The 13,816-nt window shown below is 57.2% G+C and overlaps 1 protein-coding gene across 8 annotated transcripts; it reads right to left on the minus strand.

The window, feature by feature from the left end:
* DPF1 (double PHD fingers 1) lies at positions 1 to 13,304 on the minus strand. 8 transcript variants are annotated; one of them, XM_079117008.1, is made up of 12 exons: positions 13,155 to 13,304; positions 7,125 to 7,285; positions 6,944 to 7,051; positions 5,341 to 5,468; positions 5,005 to 5,094; positions 4,408 to 4,486; positions 4,019 to 4,150; positions 3,046 to 3,096; positions 2,831 to 2,950; positions 1,621 to 1,733; positions 986 to 1,067; positions 1 to 856 (listed from the first exon to the last, which is right to left on the minus strand). In XM_079117008.1, the coding sequence occupies exons 1-12, from the start codon at positions 13,295 to 13,297 to the stop codon at positions 786 to 788; spliced, it is 1,278 nt and encodes a 425-aa protein (XP_078973134.1). In that variant the 5' UTR covers positions 13,298 to 13,304; the 3' UTR covers positions 1 to 785. The 8 variants fall into 8 exon arrangements, with proteins under 8 accessions (XP_078973134.1, XP_078973132.1, XP_078973133.1 ...); XM_079117006.1 differs by having other exon boundaries at positions 986 to 1,097; XM_079117007.1 differs by lacking the exon at positions 13,155 to 13,304 and adding an exon at positions 8,636 to 9,264 and having other exon boundaries at positions 986 to 1,097.
* Positions 13,305 to 13,816: the final 512 nt, after the last annotated feature.

Raw genomic sequence — 13,816 nt, forward strand, 5'->3', positions numbered from 1 at the left:
AGCCTGGCAGGGCCAGGCAGGGAAGGGGGGCAGGGAAGGAGGAAAAAAATGAGTCCTTTGCAGGTCTGTGCTTCTCGTCCCAGCAGGCGCTGGGTGGGGCCCGCCTCGCACCAGTGCCCATGGCTGGGGCAGGCACGGGTGGGCACGGGTGGGGCTGTCGGGGAGGGGCAGGAACAGAGTTCAAAACCATGGTTCACATCATGCAGTATCCACGGTGGGCACCAGGAGGGGGTGAGGGGACGCCATGCCCACCCACCCTGGGCACGGGGGACGGTGCCCACCATAGGTGGGGAGGTGGGACAGCTGCGACTCGAGGCAGGAGTAGGGCGCCAGGCAAGAGGCTGGCACAGAAGTGTGCCCCGTGGATGCTCAGCAGTGCCCCTTCCACCAGCCAGGCCTTATAGGACTCTTCATATATATTAATTTCTTTTTTTTTTCTTTTTTCTTTTTTTTAGTTTTTGTCTTTTTCTTTAGAAAAAGGCTCTGTCCATGCCCCCGGCTGGCATCCACTACCCCTCGTGCCCGCCCAGAGGCGGGGTATGGCTTTGAGGGGAGCAGAAGCCCCTGGTGCCCATTTGCCAAGGGATGGGGGGAGGGGAAGGAGAGGGGCCTGCTGGGCCCACCCAACCCACAGGGCCAGCATCCACCTGCAGGGGACAGGCAGCCCAGTCCCCTGGGCTCCACCCTCACCCCGCACACTGGGGCGCAGGGTGGGCACGACAGAGGCGCTCTGAGAGGCAGGCGGGCAAGCACCACCCTGGAGTCCGGGAGAACCAGAGCCAGGCCTAGGTGAGGGTGATGTAGGCAGAGGCCTTTTCTTTCAGGTGCCGAAGACAGAGGTGACAACTCCAGCTCCCTGTGGGCGGGGCCAGAGGGGGACGTTAGGCAGGGGTCCAGGGACGGTGGCCGGGCCCTTCCCACCAGGAGGCTCTGCCACCAGGAGTTTCCCAGCCACCCACCCGCGGTTGTGCCTGTCTTCTCTCACCTTCTGGGGGCTCCGCCATGGGGGGGCTCAGGCAGTACATGTGGTAACCCCGATCGCAGTCGTCACAAAACAGCAGCTGGTCCTGGGGGTTGAGACCCGCCCAGCTGGCACCCTGGGGGCACGGGCACCAGAAACCGGGGTGGGGGGCTGGGGCAGGGGCTAGGTCAGAGGAGCTGGGGGCGGTGGTCCCTTCCCAGATGCAGGCTCTGAGGCCAAGCAAAGACACCCTGAGAACTGAGTTCACAGTTGCGGTTTTGGGGTTTCGGAGACAGGAAGCCTCGGGTACACCAAGATGCCCCGAAACCAGCTCTGGGAGCCATGGATGGGGGGAGCACCTCCTGACTCCACCATTTCTTAGCCGGGGGACCTCAGGCAGGTCACCTTCCCTCTCTGCACTCGGTTTCTTCTGGGCAAAGTGGGAGGAAGAGCACCTACCTCGCAGGGTGGCTGGGAGGTGGCAGAGGTGAAGGGTCTAAAGTGCCGGGCTCGATTAATGGACACTAACAGTGACAATGACGCGTTACTGGTGTTCTCCGGGAGGGGTCTGGGGAAGGGTTTCCGGCTCCACAGGCCCAGCGAAGGGGCCGGGTGGGGCGGGTGGCTGGGGCACATCCCTGGAGGCAGCAGGCACTCACGTCGTTCTCGGAGGTGCCACACAGGCTGCAGGACTTGCACTCGATGCACTGCCAGCGGTAGGTCCGCACGGCCGCTGTCATGTTCACCGTGAACTGTAAACACGAGGGGTGTCCTGGGGGCCAAGGGGCAGGGATGTGTGATCAGGGAGCCATTGTGTCCCAGGTGGCTGCTGACCCCAGCCCTGGCTCATGAGGCCGAGACGAGCCTCGGTGGCCCACAGCCTGACCCCAGCCCCGCACACGGGCCAGAGCTGCCACACACAGCAGCAGTACCTTGGCCACCACAGTCTCCTCCCAGCCGCCATGGCAACCACACTCTGCTCCCCAGAATACCATGGCAACCGCATTCCATTACCCGCAGTGCTGTGGCAACCACTTTCTACCACCCACCACACCGTGGCAACCACAGTCTGTTAACCACAGTGCTGAGAAGCCACATTCCATTACCCACAGCAGTGGCCAGCCCCACCGTGACCGCAGTACCATGGCAACCGCGCTCTCCCAGCCACGAGGCCACGGCAACTGCCTCCCACAACACCGTCCCACACCTTGTTCCACAGCCAAATCCCATTGCAACATGATGCCCCAGCAAGGAAACTGTTACCGACAATACTTGCCCTCCACTGCCGGTGCAGACACCTGAGCCAAGACCTACAAGCACTGCCATGGTACCCAGCACCCACCGCCACTACCTGCAGGGCCGGAAAGCCCCAGCCACTGCCCCAGCACCATAACAATGAAATTCCATTATACCGAATTGCCACAGCGACCATATTTCACTGCCCATGATACCATGACAGCCACAATTCATTACCCACTGTGCTGAAGCAACCTGTCTGTCACACCAAGTCCACCACGGGAAACCACATTCTGTTAACCACAGTTCAATGGCAAGCACATCCTGTTACCCACAGGACCCCTGCAGAAGCAATTCATTCCTCCCATGTCTCAGTCCCCTACCCACAGTGCCTTTGAACCTTCTCACTACATACTAGGTAAGCACGTGCCACCATGTGCAAAGCCACGCCAACCACGTCCCATCATTCCACAGTCACCAGCATCGGTGTCAACTCCACTGCTCTGCTTAGCTGCAGCCCGGGGATGGGCTGGGTCCCCAGGATCCTCACCCCTCTGCCCCCATCCTCCACATCTGGACTCCTGGATGTTCTCTCCACCCCTACCCCAGAAAACCTCTACTAAGGGGTGTCACCTGATCGCCCACAGTCTGCACAGGAGATGAGGTCCTCAGGACACCCAGTCTTCTTGGAGCCACCCAGGCAGAAGTCACAGTAGCCGTTGGGGATGACGGTGCCGTCAGGTGCCTTCTTGGCTGAAAGAGAGCAGGACAGGGGTTCGACATGGGGCAGGCAGGGGCACCCAGTCAAAGGTTGCTACAGAAGTAGGAGTGGAGGGAGGCGTCCCTACCTGTGTGTTTCCTTTGTGCCTCGGGGACCCAGGCCAATTCTTTGTAAAACTCTGGGGTAGGGGGGACAGAGAGAGGGGCTCTCACCATAGGCAAGGCACCACCTGCCCCCAGCCTCAGCCCCAGGGGTGGGCCCTCAGTCCAGGCATAGGGGAAGTGGGGAGAGAGGAGCGACCCTGATCTATGGACAGCAGGGAAAAAAGGCCGGGGAGGGGGACAAATAATCCTCACCAGGACCCCAACTCTTTGGGGCAACTGACGTGTCCATTTATTTATTTTGGGGGTGCGGGGGTGGAACCCAGGGCCCTGCATGTTAGGCAAGCGCTCCACCACTGAGCTACAGGCCCAGCCCACGTGTCCTCCTCCCTGGATAATAACTTGGTAAATAAACAGTCTTAGGAGGAGCCCCTGCCTCCCCTCCGTCCCGGGCGGCACCCCTGAACAAGCCCTGCACAGCTACAAATTCGGTAGCTACCTCTAGCCAAGACCTGGTGCAGAAACTGACATTCAGAGGTGCCTGGGCGAGCAGCGGCCTGGCAAGGGGACGCTGCCCGGCCTCGGCCTCGCCCTCCGGGACGGGCGGGAGGCGTGCCCCTCCCCCGCCGCTCCGCCCGGTGGGACCGCAGGGGCGCGTGCCAAGGGCCCCAGGGCCACCCACCCTGCCCCTCGGCCGAGCGGCAGAGAAAGGAGGAAGGGAGGCCCGGGGAGGGAGGGGAGCCATCTATCACCCCCTCCCCAAGCTCTAATTGAAACAATAAATCAGACCCAGAAATATTACGCCCGGCCGGGAGCGAGGGAGAGATGGTTGGTTGCCATGGCAACCCCGGAGCCAGCATCCCCCATGGTCGTTGGGGGAGGGAACGGCGGAGCTGGAGATTTTCCAGAAATGTCTGCGGTGCCCCCACCCCCTCCCGGGCCGCCACCCCTGCCCACGCCAGGGCCCCTGGCCACCCGCGACCTGGCCCGCGGGCTCACGTTTGTGGTTGTTTTTCCGGTGGAAGGGCAGGGCGTGGCGCTCGGCGTGCTCCTCCCCCTCCTCCTCGGCCAGGTGGGTGTGGGTGTAGTGGTAGCTCAGCCCGGGCCGGTTCTTATACCGCTTCCCACAGACTGGAGGGCGAGGGGCCGCGTCAGCCTCAGCCTCGCAGCCCCGGCCTCCACCCTGGCCTCCGGAGTGCCCCGCCCCCTCGGCCGGAGACCCGCGTCCCCACCCCGCGGGACAGGAGGGAGGGGCCGCCGGGGGAGAGGTCTCTGGGCCCCACTCTCTCTCTCTCTCTCTCTCTCTCTCTCTCTCTCTCTCTCTCTCTCTCTCTCTGTTTCTCTCTCTGTCTCTCTCTCTCTCTGTCCCCCTCTTCAGAAGGACTCACTATCACAGACATACGGCTTGTCTCGATCCTCCAGGGAAGCGGTGTCCTGGCGTTTCCGTAGACCCCCGATGCCATATGCCTGGGGGAAGGGTCAGGAGTGAGGGACCCCGAAAGCGAGGAACCCTAGAGAATGTTCATCATTTGTGCTTGAGCATCGACTTGCAAAAAAACACAAAATTCCTTTTTATGGGGCTGGGGTGTAGCTCAGTGGTGGAGTGCTTGCCTAGCATGCACCAAGCCCTGGGTTCCATCCCCAGCACCACAAAAATAACAACAACAATAATAATATCTCCCCCAAGTAACTGTGCAAACTTGCTAGTAATGAAGACTTGAACCTCTGAGGTTGTTTCCTCACCTGTAGTAAATACACTTTGAAGACAATTTTAATCCACTACATAATCTCTGTTTTGCAAATAGTTTAATCTACATGAGCCTCAGTTTCCTCAAGAGTAAAACGAGTGTAAAATCTCCTACCCTTCAGGCTGCTCTAGTGATTAAATGAGGTCAGACTCGTGGCAGGGCCTGACCACTATGCATACTCAACAAATGGGATCTGTCACTGGAGCGAGGGGGCAAGAAGCAGCTGTGGGGTGATACCTTTCCTTTGGCCCTGTTCTTCCTCCTGGGAATGTCGTCCTCCAGGTCTTCCACCTCGAGATCATGTGGGAACTCCAGCAACTGCTGTTTCTGGGCACCAGGATAAGGGAGGTGAGAGTCAAGGAAGTAGGAGGCCCTGATCTGCTGCAGATTAGGGGTGAGAGGGCAAGTCAGGGGTCTTCCCAAAAGCCGAGCAGGTCTGGGAGGATGGAGATTTAAGGAACCCAAAGCCCCTAGAGAGCCAGGGGAGGTTTCAGAGCAGGAACATGACATGCCAGGGAGGTGACAGGGGTGAGAGGAGACTTGGCAGCTGGTATCGCCAGAGCGTAGTCCTACCTGACAGTCCATAATGGTCTCCTCCTCCTTCAACTCCACCTTCTTCTCCCCTGTCTCAGCACACAGCAGAGCCTCGAGGACTGGCCCTTCTGGAAGGCCACCCTCCTTCTTCAGGGGTGCCTCACAGTCTGGGAACAGGGTGCCAGGAAGAGGGCGTGTCAAGTGAAAAGACTGTCCTCAAATTGCCCAGGTTGGGGGACCATGTTCTTTCCCACACAGGGCCAGCAAGCAATACAAATATTCAGCACATACCTAGGGGGACACAGCCACACCTTCACATCTACCGACTACACTTAGGTCAGAATCCTGGATACACCAGAAACCCTCAGGCACAACACAGACCATAGGAAGTAAGTGCCCAGGTGCTCACAAATACCTACATCCACCTGGGGACCCCAGCCAGGCCCTCAGATACATGAACTACAACAGGAGACACATGGACATACACAGGAGAGATGCAGAAAGACAATCTGCAACAGTTCAACCCACAGAGAAGAGCCACAACCAGGCTCTCAAATACACCCAGACACTGAGACACAGCCAGACCTGTAGATATATCTGGACACATAAGGGATATATATCCAGACCCTTGGATAGGTCCAGAGACAACCAGAATGAGATAATTGGACCCACAGACATACCTAGATCTCCATGGGTTTCCCACAGCCAGGCCCTACAATACACTTAGACACATACAAACCTACCCAGGGAGACTCACTCAGATGGACAAACATACATAGAGAAATAGATAGTCCCAGCAAGGTAGTCAGACACAGGAAGAGACACAGTCAGATGAGCACTGCAAATACTTCTAAGGACATCCAGACACTTGGACACACCAGGACAGAGGAAGAGAAAACACCAGAACCTTTGATTTCTCAGACCCATTCAAGAAGTGCTAAGTCCAACCACTGTGTGGACTGGCACGCACGTGCAGGAATACACCTAATACGCCAGACACAAAGCACTAATGGGAAGAGATTCTCCCAGACTTGGGGAAGTACTGGACCCCCACAGGAAGAGATAGACTGATATACCAGACACTTTGGAAAAGCTGGATACTCTCATGGACCAGACACACCCAAGAAGAAATACACCTTCTGATACACCTGGAAGCACCTAGAAATAGACATCCACTCAGCTATGGATGCAAAGTTATGACCAGATGCTGACATATCTAAACACTTCCTCTCTCTCTCTCTCTCTCTCTCTCTCTCTCTCTCTCTCTCTCTCTCTCTCTCTCTCCCCTTCACACATGGAAATAAATAGCTGAATGCCCTGAAGCACCCACAGAAGGAAATACAGCCAAACGCCAGACTCAGATGCCTCCCAGTTCACAGGCAAAGAGATGCAGTCAGAGACTTGATACACTTAGACACACCTAGCAGACAACTCAATGTCCTGCATACCAGGCAGGTGTAAGAAGAGACACTGCTGGAAGTTCAGTGACTCAAAGAGAGCTGCAGAATCCAAGACACAGGGAGCAGACACCTCCTGCCATTCAGACACTCGGGCAGATAAAAGGCGATGCTCACACACACTCATCAGGGGGTTGGGGGCATTGATGGGGCCACAGCAGGGACAAGGACACAGCTCCACCCACCGATCTTGTACTCGCAGGGCCGGAGTCTGGGGTCCTCTAGGATGTTGAGTCTCCGTTTCTTCCTCCAACAGCGAGCGGGATAGGTGTAGATCTGTCCTGGGGCCAAACCTGGAGCAACAGGGGGTAGTAAGAATGCAGCCCGGAAACTGAGCCCCGCCCACCCCTCCCTCCCAGCAGGTACCAGGCCCGCGGTGGGTCTTCTCCATCCAGATGTAGCAGTTGTTTTGGGCCACACCGGTCTGCGAGTCGAGGAAGGGCAGGCGCAGGCTGCGCTCGGCGCACAGGCGCGCGTTGTAGCTGCGGCAGTGCTCGATGGCCTCGCGGTAGAAGTCCTCGCCTAGGCTACGGGCGCGAGGAGCGGGCGGGCAGCTGTCAGCAAGGGCAGGAGCAGGAAAGCCCAGTACCGCTCCCCCGGCTTTGAGCTCCCGCTGGTCTGGACCCCAGCAACCTCAAGTCTCCCCTCCTGCCCCTCAAGGACCCAGGGTGGGGGAGGGGACCCCCAACCTGGGACTCCAGCGGGCCTCCAGCTAAGGAGTGGATATACACGATACAGAAAGACAAAAACACACGGGGACCCATCCATACATGAACACATCGAAACTCACAACACAAACAAACCGCACATAGTCACACGGGATTCACACACAAAGAGAGACATATCCCAATACTCACAAAGGAGAAACAGACAAATCTCACACACGTGCACACACAAATATCTCCTGAAAAACACAAATAATCCAAGTTACATAGTGTAGAAACAGACCACACAAATATTTATGCACAAAAGATACATCACATATCCAAACACACAACATAAACAAATCACCCACAAAGACCCACAATCACATCACACACACTCATCCAAAGAACATACATAGTTACACGAACATCAAAAGACAGGGACTATAGAAATAAATTACCCACATATGCACGGGCACACATATCCAAAAACACAACACAAATCACACATACAATATCCAGACACATAATACAAAGAAATCAGAGATTCACACAGGTACACACACATTCACAAAGATACACAACATAGAAACCAATATCTAAAATTCATATCCAAACACATACAGATACACACTGTATACAAAACACAGTAGTAGTCAGATCCATCCATATTCATATAAAATTTACAAATACACACATACCTACATATCCAAAGGCACATCTACAAGACAAACCCAAGACAAATCCAGCGTATATGTGCACACACTCAGACTCAAATATTCGAAGACATGTAGTGCAGGATAAAAGAAACCATATACATACCCACACACAAATCCAAAAAAAAAAAAAAAAAAAAAAAGAACACAAGTCATACACACACTCCACATCCCAAGACAAAGGTAGTGTGGACTCCACTCGAGTTTACCAAGGCCCTGGCATCCCCAGCCCATTGCACCCTCTCCCAAACCCAGGGGTTGCCGGGCAGGGAAGATGACCCCTTTTCCCAGAAGGGACCCAGAGTCCCTCCACGCCCTCCACCCCTCCAGGCAGCGCGTCGGACACCATTCTTGCCACAGACCCATAGTCACACACACTCGCACCCCCGCACAGCCCGGCACACGGTGACAGCCCCCTTGACACCCCATCGGCCCCACCCCCAGCCGCCACACAGACACACACAAGTCGGCGCAGACCCGCGCGCGCCCTCCCGCGCCTCCCGCCGGCCCGCACCACCTCAGGGGGCTGGGGATGACCGTGGCCATCTTGCTCCCCGGGTCCTGCCCCCAGCAGGTCCCCGGCGGGTCGGTCCTCCCAGCGGTCGGGCGGGCGCTGAGGCCGCCCATCCATTCATTCCCGGGGGGCGGGAGCATGCGGGCCTCGGCCAATCAGGGCGGCGGGGCGGGCTCGCCCGAGCCATGCTGGGAGTGGTAGTCTGGACCCCGGCCCCGCGGAGCCTGGGGAGCGCGGAGCGAGCCTCACCCACACGCGCTGGCTCTCACACCAGCCGCGTCCCACGTGCACACGCTCACGCATGCACACCTGGCCTCGCACACACCCACACAGGGCAGTTTACACACGCGCACGTTCGCAGCCTCCCGCACACTGCCACTCACGCACTCACACAACCACTTGCGCACGCACTCTTTAATACCAAGAGACTCAGAAACACCTTACAGGTGCCCGCACAGACGCCTGGCACCTCCCCCACAACTCAGGAAACCCTGGCCTGTCCCAGAGTGGTCGCTCGGCCCAGCCACTCCACCATCCCACCATGCTCAACTCCTTCCGCCCGCCTGACGGCAGCAGCCTTGGGTTAAGAACTGTGGCCACACTTCTGGGTTCAAATCCCAGCTCGGCTGCTTGCTGGCTTGCGACCTTGGACCACTTTTCTGGGCCTCAGTTTCCTCATCTACAAAATAAGGATCGTGCCTCATTAAACTGTCGTGAGGATTAAGTGATAAACATGAATAAAAAATGTTTTAGTATAAAAAGAGTAGAATTTATTCAAGTGAGAAGAGAAGAGAAAGAGCTCCGGCAGAAAGAAGGACCACGATAGGGGTTGCACAAAACATGAGTAAAGTACTTTTAAAGGTACCTGGCAGGGGCGGGTGCAGCTCAGTAGTACACTGAGTATCCCAAGGCTCTGGGCCCAACCCCAGCACGAAAAAATAAACACATAAATAAACAAGGAAATAAATGCAATGTACCTGGCAGGCAGAAAGTGCTCAATAAATTCATTTGTTCCCCAGAGAGGTGTACAAAGAGGATCTGATACAAAAATCCGAGATATAAAATGATGACACATTATTAGAAAGAATAATGCCTGCCACATGGTAGATGTTCAATAAATATGTCGAGTAAGTAAATAAACTTGAACACCCACCATGTGCCAGTTCTCTCCAGATTTTTTTTTTTTTTTTTTTTTTTTTTTTTTTTTTTGCACTGGGGATTTAACCCAGGGGCACTTTACCACTGAGTTACGTCACCAGCCTTATTTTCTATTTTGAAACAGTCTCACTAAGTTACCAAGGGCCTGGCTAACTTGCTAAGGCTGGCCTTAAACTTGTGATCCTCCCATCTCAGCCTCCAGAGTCACTGGGATTACAGTAGTGCATCACCATGCCTCACTAGGGTAAAACTATTATTATCTTCATTTTCCAGATGAGAAATCTGAGGAACAAGGAAGGAGGGAAACTTACATGCCCTTCAGCCCTAGCAACTGTTTGAAGGTGGGACAGAGAAAAGGATTCACGCACTCAGACATCCATCCCCAAGGGGCCTTACCTCCTTTTCTCTCCCAATATCACCCATTCAGACTCTACCCTAAGGGTTCCCCAGAAAATGAGCTGACCTACTAAGTCACACAAACTCAGCCAGTCTACACATGCACACACACACACACACACACACACACACACACACAGAGCCCAACCCTCCGGTTTGAGTGACTGCATAAATTAATATGTCCACATATATGGCTTTGTACACCAGAGGACCATCCAGCCTACCAAAGAGGCAGACCCACCTTGTCAGAGCCCTCTTGTGTTCACTGTTACTTTGGCGCGCGCACACACACACACACACACACACACACACACCACAACCTGTAGACTTCCACAAACTCCCACCCTCTCCCGATCTAAGCCAGGTAAGATCTTGAATTGTCCCCTCCTCAATCCCAGGAGGGGGTGGTGTTGGATTCACTTTCAGCCCCAATTCACAAGGGGATTGAGCAAGGGACAGTGGCACCCCATGATCACTCTGGTCTTGGGTCCCTAGAGTGGCCACCCCCACCCTACTCACCATGAGATCTGCCCCAGATACACAGCTGAGCTCAGAGGCTGCCCTTCACCTTCCTCTCCCCTCCTATCACCTCCCAGATCCCCAGCACTTCCTCCTTGGCTTGCTCCCCATGCCTTTGGCCTCAGAAGCTCCAGCCCACTCCTGCGGTGCCCCAGACCCTCACGACATCCATTCCACCAAGTGGAGCCTGAGTAGAAACACTCCATCGCCTCCCCAGAAGTCCAGGCTGCCCCTTGCACAGGGCTCTCCCTCCCTTTCCTTACCCTGTCACCTTCACAGACCCTTTCCCGTACACTCTCCTGTGAACTTGACCTCCCAAGTCCTCTACCCTGTGCAAACAATTCTCCTAGCCCTAGTCCCAGTGCCCTATGTGGGAGTTGGCCCATAATAGATTATGGATTAATCAATATTCATACTACTATCAATAATCACTACTGCTGGGCAAGGTGGTACACACATGTAATCCCAGCTTTTTGGGGTGGGTGAGGGAGACTGAGGTAGGAGAGTCACAAGTTCAAGGCCAGCCTCAGCAACTTAGTGAGACCCTATCTCTAAATAAAAAGGGGGCTCAGTGGTAAAGTGCCCCTCCTTTCAATCAATCTCCTTTAAACCTCACCACCACCAAATGAGGTAATAACTGTTAGACTCCCCAATTCACAGATGGTAACACTGAGGCTCAGAGGGAGAAAATTAATGGCTCAAGAGGGAGTGTGAATTCAGGCTGTCAACTCCTGAGGGCTGCAGCTCTGGGCTCCCACTCCCAAGGGAATTTGACTCTGGCATACTGTAGGAGCAAATGCACTACCTTCACCCCTTGGAATGCAGACCCATTGGAAGGTGACCTAAGAAAAGAGCAGCACTGTCCCTCTCCTGGCCCCCAGGGCCCTGCAGGAGCACCACACCTCCTCCAGTGGAAATGGTAGGCTCAGTCAGTCTGAGGGTATGGTTGCCTAGAGAGCCACCAGTAACTGCCTAGCAACTGCCCAGTTTGGGGGCTCCCCACAGGAAAGTCAACTGTCTAGGTGTGGGACTTGGGGTGGAGGGAGAAAAAGTATCACAACCATCCACCAGCTCACACTGACCCAAGCCCCAGACACCTCTCTCCGCCCTCTGCTCACAGAAAAGCCACCACCTGTGTAGGCGCGTGCCTGTTAAGTCCCCGCCCCACGGGCCCCTATCCCAACTCCCACCCATCCCCACACACCCACTCCAGAAACCAGAAGTGACTGGGAGCCTTGGGTCCAGCCACCAGACACAGACCTTCTAAGAAATGGTGAGGGGCGTCCCCACCCACACGTCCATCCCAGCACTGTGTGCTCAAGGTCAAGGCAGCGAGCGCACGGGGTTGGGGGGATGGTGGGGGAGGTCGCCCCAGCCCCTTTGTGCGACGCCGCAGGCGCTCGCCCTCCGCCTCTTCCAGCAGGCCCAGGAGGAGGGGGAGGGGAGTGCCGCGCTCGCCTATGGGGGAGAGGGCGGGAGTGGCAGTGAGCCTGTCACTCGGAGCCGGCTGTCACCGCCTGGGAAAGGGGTGGGGGAGCGCTGGAACCCGGGAGTCCGGGAGTCCGAAGAGGAAGGGAGAGAGAGGGAGAGAGGAGAGAGAGGTGGAGAGAGCATGGGATGGCAGGGAGAGGGAGGGGCGGGAGGGGCTGGGCGCGGACCCAGACGTACGAGTTCCCGGCCACTGGGCCCAGAAAGAAGCTAACGTTCGGAGGAGAGACGCAGACACTGAGAAAGGGAGGGAATCCCCAGAGACCCAGGGCGCTCCCAGCACCCGCTCCCGAGGCTTGGTCCCCGGGGGATGGATAGGAGGCGCTCTCTTTAGATGTGCATGGGCGGAGAGAGGGAGGGATGCCCCGGTCCGAGCTGACCGTGGCGTCGGGGCTTCTAGGTCCTGGAGACCCGGGGAGGAAAGAGTGGAGACAGTAGTGGTTCAATGGGGGATCCCCGACGTCTCAGCTCCCACCCTGTGGCCGCACGGGTCGGGGTCCCCGGAGAATGAGGGGGTAAGAGAGAGATGCTTTGATGAGGGGGAAGAGGGTCAGGGAAACCCTGGAGACCGAGGTCCGGACTTAGGGGTTGGTGCTTCCAACCCCGTCTGGGGCAGGCCCGCACCCCCAGAGACACTGAGGAGGAGAGATGGAGGAGGAGAGGGAAGCCCCTACCCCCACTCTGGGTGGGGAAAAGGCCTCCGCCACCCCCTAGCCCGCGCCACATTCCTTCACTGACAGCGACAAAGAAGAGGCGCCCCCGCGACCCTGGAAGGGCTCCCGTCCCTAACCCCAGGGGACGACAGGGGGTGGCAGACCCCCAAAATCGTGGAGGCGCGCCGGGGGCCCCCATTCAACTCCCATCCGCGCGCTGAGTCCCCCTCCCCAGCCCCAGGGAGGGCGGGGGAAGGGCTCCTGGGGATGGGGTCCGGACGCGGGGCGGGGACAGCGGGGACACTCACGACTTGAGCGGGTTCTGAATGGCGGTAGCCATGGCCCGCTCGGCTGGGCCGCCTCCGGCCCGGGGCGCCGCTGCCGCCGCGCGCGGGCCCAGCCCGGCCTGCGCCGCCCGCTCTGCCGCCCAGCGCGCTACGATTTCATTCATTCTTGGGGCTGCGGCGCGAGCCGAGCGGGGCGGGCCGGGGGCGGGGCTCAGCCAATCCCCGCGCCTCCCGGCGCACGACGGGACGTGGAGTCTAGGGGCGAGCGGCGGCGCCCGAGGGCGCCCCTGCAGGGACTACACGTCCCAGGGGGCGTCGGGAGGACAGCGCACCCATTGGCTGCTGAGGATACAGGGCGGGGCGGGGCTCCTCCCCACCGCAGCATCCTTCCCGCCCCTCCCTGGAGGTGCCGGGTTCCCAGCAGGGGCTCTTTCCTTCCGCCTGCACCGCGGGCGCGGGAGCAGGTTGTCCCTGCTTCTGGGTCCCCCCAGGTTATGCGGATGACCCGCAGGGTCTGTCGTGTACTCCTGTCTGTGCCTTCTTGTCTTTAACGTGTAAACCAGTGTGGAACAAGCACATGAATTAATCAATGGCTTTGTTTGTTTATTGAGCACTTGCTATGTGACAGGCACTCACGTGACACTGAAAATACAGCGATGATCAGAACAAAGTCTCTGCTACCA

The sequence above is a fragment of the Sciurus vulgaris genome, assembly GCF_902686455.1.
Source record: "Sciurus vulgaris genome assembly, chromosome: 17".
NCBI lineage: Eukaryota > Metazoa > Chordata > Mammalia > Rodentia > Sciuridae > Sciurus > Sciurus vulgaris.